The sequence below is a fragment of the Monodelphis domestica genome, chromosome 1 (genome assembly GCF_027887165.1).
Source record: "Monodelphis domestica isolate mMonDom1 chromosome 1, mMonDom1.pri, whole genome shotgun sequence".
Classification (NCBI taxonomy): Eukaryota; Metazoa; Chordata; class Mammalia; order Didelphimorphia; family Didelphidae; genus Monodelphis; species Monodelphis domestica.
The window spans coordinates 465434587-465447299 of record NC_077227.1 but is presented as its reverse complement, the minus strand read 5'-3'; the positions used below and the strand labels follow the sequence as shown (position 1 = coordinate 465447299).

The 12713-nt window shown below is 47.4% G+C and overlaps 1 protein-coding gene across 18 annotated transcripts in view; it reads left to right on the top strand.

Moving 5' to 3' along the window:
* RAPGEF1 (Rap guanine nucleotide exchange factor 1) overlaps positions 1-12713 on the top strand; it is a 190480-nt gene that overhangs the window by 160187 nt on the left and 17580 nt on the right. For 10 of the 18 annotated variants that reach the window (XM_056812604.1, XM_056812603.1, XM_056812597.1 and 7 more), the window contains 5 exons: positions 889-981; positions 2907-2995; positions 5264-5375; positions 7471-7546; positions 9633-9721. In XM_056812604.1, coding sequence (XP_056668582.1) covers positions 889-981; positions 2907-2995; positions 5264-5375; positions 7471-7546; positions 9633-9721 — 459 coding nt within the window. The remainder of the gene's footprint in view (positions 1-888; positions 982-2906; positions 2996-5263; positions 5376-7470; positions 7547-9632; positions 9722-12713) is intronic. The other 8 variants (XM_056812613.1, XM_056812611.1, XM_056812602.1 and 5 more) reach the window with 1 other exon arrangement.

Below are 12713 nucleotides of genomic sequence, written 5' to 3'. Positions count from 1 at the left end.
GAGAGAAAACTTTCTAGGCATGATGGACAGCCAGAGGAAATTCCTGGAGTCTGGAGATGGAGAAGGAGTCTTGTTGAGGAACAGCAAGGCCCAGGGTCACTGAACTAAAGAGAACATATCATGATCAAAGGAGTGAGAAGACAGGAAAGATGGGGGCAAGGGTTGCTCTTTCCAGTGCATCTCAGATATCACAGGGTGATCATTTAGAGACAAGTAATCAGCCAGATCTTATCATATATAAAGAAAATTCAATTCAGATTCTGGTTCCAGTGATAGATGATCACATTTTTCTTTTTAAGTTGCAAACACCTTGGGAAGTAAAAGCTGTTTAAGCAGTTCCTCTTTGAGCTGCAAGGAAAGACTCAAGAACTTTTAAGACAAGTTGCCTTGGTTCCCTTAAATTACTCTGAGTCAGCATGGTGGAGGGGAACCTGCCTCTTGATAGAAGGGGCAGAGAGAAAATCCAGGCTTGACTTTTCCTTGTGCTGAGTGGTCCTCACACACATGACCACATACACATCTGTGTTTTATTACCAAACCTCTTTTCTGCATCAAAGTCTTCTCCAGCTGCATTGTGGGGGGACAATTGTTCCCTCTGCTCCTTGCTGCCTTAGTACCCTTCGAGCAGTCCCTCTTTGTCCTCTCTCAGAGAGTAATCAGAAGGATGTTTACGTTTATGGCAACATTAGTGTAAAGGCCTGAGGTGCGGGATGGGGCTTCTGCCCTCTGACCGAGAGGACATGATTCCCCATGAGGAGGAATATGCTTCCTCTTTGAAAAAAGAGGTGGTTGAGGCAGGATCTGCTCTGCTGGCTAGTCACCCTGGACTTGAAGGGCTGCTGGTGGGCTGCAACACATGTATCTTTCCTTTCATCCTGTCTCCCTTAGAGTGAAAACGCCAGTGAGGATGCTGGTGAGGGTGAATATGTCAATCTGTATTCCTCTGGCCAAAGCAACGGGGAACTCCCTCATTCTGAAGGAGTAAGTAACGTGCAGAAGGCAGAAAGAAGGCTGGGCTTGGAAAGCTTTTGGTGCATGCTGCATTCACTTGGGGTGGGACATCCTGCTTTCTCCAAGCCTCCCCATCCCCATCAGGATGCTTCTGCGTGGCTGTGCTGATTTACCCACTGCCATGTGAATGGAGGGCAGCCCCATTCAGATGGAGAGCAGAAACATCTTCGCTGCTTTTCGAGCTTTGGTGACTCTTCCCCTGGTGATGGTTTTCCTTTGGCATTTGCTTCAGTGGCACGTGGCAGTCGTGGTGATAGGTCTGGGCCTTATACTGAAATGTCTCGATGGGGCTTTCCCCAATCCCACCTGTAGAGCAGAGATAGGGACTTCTCCCACACCAAGACTGAGCTTCCTTTATCAAATCATCCTTTCCTCTTCCTCCTCTTCAGCATGTGTACTGATCCTACATTAGTAATTCCTCCAAGAATTCTGGGTGAGTCACCCAAGGTAACAGCTTCTGTGTTTATGCATACACTGCACATGGAGCCATCTGATGGATTGCTTGACATCTCTATCTTCATTCCATTGTTGATTCCATTCATGACACTCAAGAAACGACTGTTTTACCACACATTCTTTCTGGTTTTGATTTAGTAAGGCAGGCTGGAGTTAAAGAGCATCCTAGTGAAAGCAGAAGGCAGTTCCTTGGGTCCTTTGCTAGAGACAAAAGGGTAACATGAGAAGTCTCTCCTACGGCCATCTACTGGATCCTTACTTTTGCCTGGGCCATTGATACCACAAGTTTTGACCTCGTTATTCATTATTCAGCACTCAGTCTTGATTCTGTCATTCAAAAAAAATTTGGTCTTTTTTTTTTTAAATAAAGACAAACCTAGAATCTTACCGAGTGTCTCTGCTCTCTCCCTTATTCCTGCCTCTGCCCCCACCCCATGATCTTCTGTGTTGGCACCACTCAAGTTTCACAAAGTTACAGTTCATCTCAGAATGTCAAGACATTTGTCTCCGATAGACCTTGGGATATTTCTTTCCTAGCACTCCCAATCCATAGTCATCATCCCGCTCTGATGGCCTGTTCCAGTTTCATCTCTGCATGAGAGAAGAAAAATTCTGACTTACTTTTCTTGGCTGTTTTCCCTCTCTGATAAATGGCTAACTTCAGGTGCCACATTTTTCTTCACTTTGAACTCACCTTCCCGCTGTTACCATCACATACATTCAAACTACCCAGCCTTCAGCATCACCTCCAGCACAACAAACCACGGTGTTTGGAGTTTTCTTGTTTTTGCAGAGCTGCCTGAATTGAGAAACTCTGAGAAAGAGAAAGTAAGGGAAAAGAGCTTATATATCTAGGCCTGGATTAGTATGAAACATGAATCCCATCAAGATCAAATTATCTGAATTTTCATTGTATATTTCCATGGGACTGGAACCAGTATTTTCCATATAATCATAATTTCTAATAGTATGAATTCAAATAATTCAATCACTTCAGGGGATTCATTGTTCAAATTCATCAGGATCTTACTATGCTTGAACATGCTTTGGCAGGGTGATTGCAGGGAAGAAAAACTGGAAAAGACAATTGGAAGAGCATCCAAGTTGATTTGAACTTCACCATGATAGAACAAAAGGCCTTTCATGAACCAGAAAGTGAGCAGAGGTTTCTTGAGAAGTCTTCCAGAAGGCGCTCGGTTTTTATTTTATTTCACTCAGGTTGGCAGCTGGCATGTGTTATAATTATCGGTGTCATTTCACAGGGTCAGAAAGAAATCATGAGGCAAGACATTAGTCCCAAGTGAAGCTCAAGAGTTTCCTCTGTAATTAACTCTGAGGTCCCATCCTCAAACCTCCTAGGAATGTGCAGGCAAGAGTGATGGGAGACCAGAGCAACCCTAGTGCTAGTATTATAAACAAAACCCTGTCTCCTTTTCTAGGAATCACCAGCTACAAAAGATGGACACCCCAAAGATTCTTCCTCACATGGTGGTACCCCTGGAAAAGAAAACAGAGAAGGTGGTGAGAGGTAAGAAATGTACCACCCCCATCCCCACCCCCCCAGCCAACTGCTTTTCTTCTTCTCAATCCCTCCTTGGATCCCCTCAAAAAAAAATTGGGGACTAATCAGATCCAAGTATAGGTGGAGTCTCCTTCCTACCACTCAGTAACCAGTAGACCCAGACTTTGCTTTGACGCAGTGGTAAAGGCTACATGGCTGCTCTAATTTTAAGGGTTTGGTATTTTTAACTTGGGAAAGAAAATTTTTCTTTTCTTTCTTTTTTTTTCAAATGAGTTGGCAAACGGTGGTGCTAATATATCTAGTTTGTCCTCTCTCTCTGCCCTTTGTTGACTAGAAAGTGTAAATTCCAGAGTTTTATTGAGTCCTCCTCCCTAGGAAAGACAAAGACAGCCACGATGCTCAGTGTCAGAACACTTATTTTCATTTCCTCGTCCTTTATGAAGGTAGAACTCCAGACAGACCATCTGTAAGGCAGATGCTTAAAGCTGTCATTTCTAAGGGTGGGGATAGGACTCAACCGATATTGCCTCTAAGGGCAATAGAGTTTATTGCTTTAGTTCTTAACTTAGAATCCCATGGGGTTTGTATATAGATATCTAGACATCTTTAAAACCCTCACCTTCTGTCTTGGAGCCAATATTGTGTATTGGTTCCAAAGCAGAAGAGTGGCAATGGGGGTCAAGTGACTTGCCCAGGGTCATACATCTAGGAAGTGTCTGAGGCCAGACTTTAACCTAGGACCTCCCATCTCTAGGCCAGACTCTCAATCCACTGAATCTTTTGAACTTGGATGGGAAGAGAAAAAATTGCATCTTTATTTTCATTACCCTCTAACTGAAATTAAGCATTTTCTTCAGTTGTTTAAAAACATTATTCTGAAAAGGAGTCCATAGGTTTAATCAGACTGCCAAAACCCCACAACACAAAGAAGGTAAAGAATCCCTAAACAAAAAAAAAGAATACTAGGCTGGGGGGTCTGGTGGCTTAAGAGTTAATCCTTCTTCCATAACAACTAGCAAATTATGAACCTGAATTCAAATTTGGCCTGAGACACTGACTCGTGGTGTTGTTCTGAGCAAGTCACTTAACCTCTGATTGCTTCAGTTTCTTCACCTGTAAAGTGGAGATAATCATAGCACCTACCCCCCAGAGTTGTTGTGAGGTTTAAATGAGATAATATTTGCCTGTGTCTGGCACATAGTAGGCACTACATAAATATTAGCTTTAATTATTATTGTTATTAACCTCCCTGGAATTCAATTTCCTTAATTCTAAAACAAGGGGATTGGATTCAATGATATCTGTAGTCCCTTCCACTTTAAAATCTATGAAATACTTCTCATTTGGGGGCAGCTGGATAGCTCAGTGGATTGAGAGCCAGGCCTAGAGATGGAGGTCCTGGGTTCAAATTTGACCTCAGATACTTCCTAGCTGGGTGATCCTGGACAAGTCCCTTAACCCCCATTACCTAGCCCTTACCATTCTTCTGTCCTGAAATTGATATTTAGGGAGCAGCTTGGTGGTACAGTGGGTTGAGAGCTAGCCCTGGAGATGGGAGGGCCTGGGTTCAAATGTGGCCTCAGATAATTCTCAACTGGGTGACCCTGGGCAAGTCACTTAACCCCCATTGCCTAGCCCTTACCACTCTTCTGCCTTAGAACCAATACACAGTATGGAGTCTAAGACAGATGGTAAGAGTTTGGGGGGGGGGTGTAGAATTGATGCTAAGTATCAATTCTAACACAGATGGTAATGGTTTTTTAAATGGAATTGATACTTAGTATTAATTCTAACAGTAGGCAAGAGTAGTTTATTTTTAATTAGTAAATAACCCAAGAGACAATCTTGTTAGACTTCCCCATTTTACAGATGAAGAAACTGAGTCCCAGAGTAGGGAAGCATTTTATCCAAGGTCACACAGACAATCAGCAGCATTGCCAGTACTACCTAGAAAGAAGATTTCCTATTTTACAGTTCCCATGCTTTCTCTATGCTGTATATACTTATAGATGAACTTGGCTTCCCCACTAGAAGGGAAGCTTCTGAAGAATAAAAACTGGTCCTTTTTTTGGTCCTCGTGGCCCCAGTGCCTAACACATAGTTGGACCTTAATAAATCCTCATTGGTTGATTGATTCTGTCACGACTCCTTTACCTTTTAGGGCTGGGTGAAGCCCAGAGAGCCTCATCCGTCGCCCTGGCCCACTTCTCACTTCCTTGCCCTGCCCATACTTAACGTTCCCAAGAGCCTTGACCATCACCCTTCCTCTTCCAGGCAGCTGAAGTCCCCGGATGGTTTGGAATCCACCCAGTCAGAGGAGGAAGTGGACGAGCTCTCCCTGATTGACCATAATGAAATTATGGCCAGGTTGACATTGAAGCAAGAGGTGGGTAACTCAGGCTGTTCCCTCAAAACCCCCTCTTTTCACAGAATTTTACACAGCTGGAGAGAGGGGGAAGTGAGCCCAGGGTGGTTTCCAACCTCCAGGGAATATAAATAGCAAAAATCGAGTGACTGCGGCCAAGCCGTGCTACCAGAGGCCGCAAGGATGCCCACTGCCGGCCGGTGAAAATGGCGGTCACTGCCCCGCTCCGTACAGCACCACCCTGGCTTCTGGGCATCTTCCGGCCTCTCGATACGAGCTCTCATGACCCTGCACTGGCACTGCAGGCTTCCCTGTCTCCTGACGTCGCCTTTTTGTTGAAGCAGCCTGGCTGAATAGATAGCCCACTGGGCTTCTTGCCAGGAAGCTCTGGCTGCAAATCCAACTTTTGGTACTTTCTAGCTATTTGCTGTGGGCAAAATCTCTCGTTCCCTCCGAACCTCGGATTCCGCATCCACATCGCAGAGCCCGTCTCCCCACGGTGGCTGGCCGGGAGCGGCCTGGGCCCCGGCCGAGATGGCACGAATAAAGAGCTTTGCACACTTTAAAGTGCTCTGGAAACAGCCGTTGTCATTATTTGCGATGAGCAGGTAGAGAACTAACCTTGGGCCCAGGGAGACTTGGCCCCGGAGCCCGCCTCTGACACAGACTGACCCAGGGACTGGGCGAGTCATTTGCCCCCTCAGTGCTCCTGGCAGCTCCCTAAGCCTAAGCTGTGGAGGAGGTTTCTGGCGGCATTTCTTATGCCAGTGACATCATGTCTCTTCCCTGTCCCAATGGTCATCATTAGTAATTAACTATGACAGCCGCACCCTGATGCTCAGGCACATGGATGGACTGCTACCAAGTCGCTTCAGAAATTCAGATCCGTTCTGGAGTAGCCTGGCCTATCCATCAGGAGCTAGCCCAGCTCCGGGCTGCGGGGGGCAGGCAGACAGACCTCCTCCGAGGTATGCTGACGACTACACTGGCCCTCCCCGACTCAGGCCAGGAGAGTAATGCATTCATCCTGAAAAGCTTTCAGCGGGTCAAGGAGTGTGGAAGGGCAGCAATCTATCATTGGGCAGCACTTACAGGAGGCTCACTTCGACAGCTGGGATCCACTGAAGAGAGGGCTAAGCCATTAATAATCCCCTAAGTGGTCGTGCAGGACCCTTGCCAGAATCTCACCTGAAAAATCTCATCTCGGGCACGTGTGCCCCACCGCTAGAAATGCCAGGTGCTTCTCGCACTCTGGACAGAGGGAAGGCCCAAGTGCCTCCCAATACTAGGTTCTGCTCAGGGCGGGCCTATCTGATCTTGATTTGGCTTCAGGAAGACCCGGGGCTCAAGTGTTTGGGGGTGAGAGCCCAGGCCTCCCTTGGCTCCATTTGTAGCCCTGACACTAGCCCTATGACTCAGTTAGATTTTTTTCTCTTTTGTCCCCTTCTTCACCCAAACAAGGAAAGCCAGACCGATTCCCCTGTGATTTATGGGGTTGTTTGAATCGCAGCTGAACAAAGTTCTTTGGAGTGCTCTAGTAAAAGGCATTGTGGGTGTGCTTCGGCTATAGTCACAGAGTCGTTAGTGATCAGCAGAACAAACACCTGCAAACAGATTCAGTCTGGGAAGAGGGCTGAGCCAAGCCCCGTTCTGGGAGAATCTGTGACTTCCTGCTTGGAAGGATGGGCTGAGCCTGAACTCCTGAGGGGAGCTGTGCCCAGCCTCAGCCAGGTCCCCTCTCACTGCTCACTTTCCAGACTGTCTGTTAAAACCTCTTGAATCCAACCCATCCTGATAAGGCGTGGAGGCGAGATGGGTGTTGTCCAAAGGTCAGGTGGCGGCTTCCTCTGAACCCGCTACACTTGAGAGCACCAAGCTCCTAGCCCCACTTCCTGCGCACCCCCACGCAGAGAGCCGACCGTGACCCCAGAGTCCTGCTTTCCACTCTTGGCCACTGCGGCACAGCATGACTCCTTTTTGGTCACCTCTCAGGCCCGACAGCCTGTACGTATCCCCTGAATTCACAGCCCTTAGGCCTAATACGTGAGACCGATGCAGAGGAGAGACTTAGGGTCGTCCCCTCCGCCTGGGATACCCATTTCTGTTTTCATTGCAGGGCGATGATGGGCCAGATGTCCGTGGGGGATCTGGGGACATATTGCTGGTTCATGCAACGGAGACCGACAGGAAAGGTTAGTGACTGTGACTGTTACAGAGGGAGACCCTGTAAGAACATGGAGCTAAAGCATCCAAGGGTCCCCGGCTGGAGCCCAGGGCAGTGGCACTCGTGGAGGGGAATCGGGCACGTGAGTTTATAGGAACCGGAGAATTCATCCCTGCCCCTAGAAGAACAATCCAGAATGGCGTGTCTTATGGGCTTTGGGACATCAGCATTATCCTCATTAGGGAAGGACAACAGGCCATTGTTATGTTGCACACTTTTCATTGGGAACCCTGGACTTCATCCCACTTTATTAATCCAGACTCAAGCTGTGAGAGCTTCATTCATGTGCATTCCTCAGATTGCTGGAAAAGAGTTCATTGTCCGGGGGGAGGGGGGGGTCCCTGTATCCTTTGGGTTCTGCAAGTCCCTTAGGCTCACTGGGTGTCTCCTTGTCTAGAAAATGAGAAAACTAGACCAGACAATGCATCAATCAATAATCATTTTTTAAGTACCTACTATGTGCCAGACCCTACTAGGGGCTAGGGATACAGAGACAAAATGGGTCGGTCTCTGCCCCTTGGGAGTCTTAATTCCAGCAGGATAGAATGAACGAGTTTTGGGGACCATTTCCAGGACCTAAGCCTTCCATCATATGAACAAAAAATGATTGATTCCATCATATAAGAGGTTGTGGGATATGAAGACATTGCCTCAATTGATCGAAGAAAAAAAATCCCACTGAGTTAGAGGCAACATGACATAAAATACTAGATCCAAAGTCATGACCCAACTCTGCCTCTGTGAGACCTGGGACCAGTCATTTTAACTGCGCTCATTTTATTTCCTCATCTGTAAATTACACAGATTAGACTAGACCAAAGGTGGCAAACTGGTGGCCAGGCTCCAAGCAGGCCACAGAAACATTAAAATTTAACTAGTGGAGGTGCTGTGTGGCTTCATGTATTAAGAGCCAGGCCTAGAGATGGGAGGTCCTAGGTTCAAATCTGGCCTCAAATACTTCCTAGCTATGTGACCCTGGACAAGTCATTTAACTTCCATTGCCTAGCCCTTACCACTCTTCTGAAGCTCTAGAGTCGATCACAGTTTTGATTCTAAGATGGAAAGGATGGGCTAAAAAAAAAAAGACTCTCATTTATTCATCCATCCATTTAATATTTAGTAAACATCTATTGCATACTCTGTCTAGATACAAAAATAAAAATGACACAGTCCTGCCCTCAAGAAGCTTACGAACTATTTGGGGCCAGTGGAGAGGCATATACACAGATAAATAAATGGAAAAAATATACAAAGTGATTTTGGAGGATAGGGAGAGCAGTAAGAGCTGGGGGTAGTCAGGAAAGGCCATGTATTCCAGAAGAGGTGGCCCTTGCTGAGCCTCGAATGGCAGAGGTAAAGAGGAGCCCCCTTAGACATAGTGGGACACCCTTCTTCAAGGCATCAAAATGAGAGGAGTAATGTCAGATAGTATAAGTAATCCAGGCTAGTCTGACTGGCATGTAGAGGGGAAGTAAGCATCAGAATGTATTTTATTCTAGTGGCAATAGAGAGCCAGTGAGGCTTCTTGAGCACAGCTGGAAAACTGATGTCCCATCCAAAAGAGATGAAACTCTTTCACTTTTTCCTTAGGCCAATAGCAGCCTTGTACACCTGGTCCAAGGTCTTCCCTTACAACAGACATTTTTTACCCTTAAGGATGTGGGGTATAAAGGGAAACATGAGGCCTTTTCCCCTAACTGCAGGACCCTAGAGAAGGACCTTCATTTCATGGAGGAGAAAATTAAGACTCAGAATGGCTAAGCGACTTGTCCCAAGGTCAGACAGCAAGCTGGTGGCAAAAGCAGGCCCGGCACGTAGGGCTTCCCTCCCAAGTTAGGTCTGCCTTCACTCCATCCCCCTAGGCCAAAGCGCCCTGCCTGTGCTTCTGTGCAAGGCAATGGGAGTAGGGGAAAGAGGAGGATGAGGGAGGACTTCTTAAGGGTCTGGGGTCTTTTATTTTTATTTTGATGGAAGCTGGAAGGCTCAGAGCAGGGGCAGGAGGGTGTTGTCATGTCGAGGCCTGGTGAGTGATTGCTTTTTTCCCTTCTTTTCAGACTTGGTTTTGTACTGCGAAGCCTTTCTGACAACCTACAGGACGTTTATCACCCCTGAGGAGCTCATCAAGAAGCTGCAGTATAGATATCCTTTACGTAATGCCATCAGTAATGTCACGAGGCTTTTCCCTCCCAGAATACTGGAGTGACCAAGTTGCACAGCTCTGAGGGAGGCTCAGAAGGGTCCTGCAGGCAGTGGGTTGGGATGAAGGGAGGTTCTTCTGTCTTGGGGAATCCAGGCATGGCCCATGCCTCTGCCCTTGTGCCCCTCAGCACTTGCAATGTGAGCTTAGACGAGAAGCGCCGAGGCACAGGCTGGAGCCCATCCACGAGTGAGAGCAGCCTGGATGGAAAAGTCCCAAACATCATCCCGTACACAGATTGGCTACAAGGACCTGGGGATGTTTAGCCTTGGGAAGAGGCAAATACTGTTGTCTTCAGGTGTTTGCAGAAGGTATGCCACAGAATTCTCACCCCAAGAATCCTGGGAGACCCTGAAAGGAGTCGAGGGGGTCAGAGAGCGTCAAGTGCCGCCCCTCTCCTCTGCCCCTCAACGCCAGGCAGCCAGAAATGATGTTTCACGAGGAGGCAGGAAGTGGTTCGAACAGGCTAATTGACAGTCATCCTTTCTAGATAATCTGGTAATTGTGTGAGCACAGTCCTCACAGCACCCACACCCGTCCCAGGAATTAGAAGCATGGGCCTGGTACTGGGTAGTACTCTCAGCTCCGGTCTACAAAGCCTGCTCAAACTGTGGATGCCCCGGTCCTGGTAACCCACTCAGAGACCCTGGGGAACAAAGATGTTTAGAGGTTGTTCTGAAGGAAAATGGCATATAGGGATTAGCTGAAAGAGCTGGGAATATTTAGGAGGCAAGAGGAAAGGCTTAGCATGATTGCTCTCCTCAGCTATTTGCAGGCTACAGTATGGAAGAGGTCTTTGACTTGTTCTGCTTGGCCTCGGAGGACAGCACTAGGAGCAGCCGGTGAAAGGGAGAGGCCAACTTTAGCTCAGTGTGAGAGAGAAAGAAAGCTATGAGGACCGTTTTCTGCTCACTTCCTCCCATGGGGGTCACACAGGGCATTCATTGCCTGTTAGACAGGCCACACTGGGACCCACACTCCTCTCCCCTCTTCTCCTGGATTCCCAGCGTGCCGCTTTTCCTGTAAGAAGCCATGCAGGCTGGCCTGATAGACCTTCCAGCCTTGAAGCTCAACACTTCCATCTGCTGGACAGATACAGTGACTATTTCAACACAAGGAGAGTCTCAATTCCTGGACCACCACTACGCCCCTGGGCCATTCTGCTGCTTCCCCACCCACCCACCCACCCCTTCTCTCCAGCACCTTCTCTGCTGGCCCTCCTTCAAGCCTTGTAAACTTCAATCCTAAAAGCATCCTCTGGGCAAGACCCAGCATGCCAGCCCTTGATGTGAACAAAAAAAGACCTGGTCATTTTAGTTGGCCTGAAGCTCACCGTGAGCTAGCTGTGTGTGATAATAGCTGCTGAGAAGAAGCTGAGGGGATCTGAAGCTGCCTTCTTGGAACTGGAATGAAAGGGACCACACTCAGGACCCCAGGCATCTTCTACTGTCAGTTGAAAACAAGGATATCGCAGATATCCTTCAGTGAAAGGACTTTGCACACCAAGAGTTGTCTGCCTCCACTGATGAAATCACCTACCCGCACCCCCATCTCCAGCCCAAAATGCAAAAGACAAAATGAGGGGCTCGCCCCACTATTCTCTACAAGAGCTTGACATCCTGGAGTCATAGTTCAATCTAGAAGGGCTTCACCGTCCTCCTTCAGCGGGGGAAGAAACAGGCTCAGAGCCAAAGTGATCCGTTTGCTTAGAGTCCTAAAGGTAGCCATTTATATAGCCAGGATTTGAAGCCAGGCCTTCGTGACAAGTCTAGAACTTTCTCCATGCTCAGAGTAGGATATCTTCATCTTTTGTGAGTCCAGGACCCCACTGGTGATCTGGTGAAGCCTATGGACCCTTTCTCTGGATGGTGTTCTTAAATACACAAAATGAAATGCTTAGGATGAAAAAAGAAAGCAACCATGCTGAAAGAGATGAAAATATTCTGTAAACGAGTTCATAGAACCCCTGCTTTGGGACAGCTAGGTGGCATAGTGGATAGAACCTGGAATCAGGAAGACATCTTCCTGAGTTCAAATCTGGCCTGAGATTGATAGATGTATGACTCTGAGCAAGTCACTTAACCCTGTTGGCCATTTAAAAAAACAAAAACCTCTCCCTTCTCTCCTTCAACTTCCTGGTTATTAAGCCTCAGTCCTCCTTGCTATAGAACTCCTATCCATCTTGGTATCACAGTGGTTTTGTTTCCTTCTTTGACTCCTGCTCAACCTGGAGTTCTTTGTATACTTCTTCTTATATCCTTTTAAGGGGGGCAGAGGGGATGTGGAGCACCCCCAGAGGAGGGAGACCAGACAGGTCTGAAAATAGTGCCTCATAGAAGAGTGGTCAAGGAGGATGCTTGGCCTAGAGAAGAGGTGACTTAGGGACAACTCTTTGGAGACCAGCATCTCCAGATATCTGAAGGAGAAGCAGATGTTCTCTATAAGGAGCTTCTGAAAGCCAGATTTGTGTGAGGAATCACAGAGAGTCACAATATATCATGGATTTAAAGTTAGAAATGGCCTGAAAGATCATCTGCTCTGTCTGACACCCCCATCTTATAGATGAGGAAACTGAGACCCAGACCAGTCACCCACACAGGTACCAGACACAGGTAGCATGCAGCAAAGCCAGGATCGTCAAACCCCAGTCCTCTGACTCCAGAGCACGGCATTGGCTATTGGCTCTCCCCACACAAGATAACAGCCTGCCTCGACCTGTCCAGCAATCGACTGCCTTAAAGAAACAGTGAGCCTCCCTTCTCTGGAGCTGTAAAATATATTCCTGCACAGGGGACAAGATTGGTGCTGATCCTGAGAATCTGGAATTAATACACATTTATAGACCACTTGCACACCGGTCACTGCCCATTCCTCCCAGGGGGTTTCAGGGCTTGTTTTTGTTTGGATCCTTCTCTATATTCCTTGTGTTCTTCAAGGC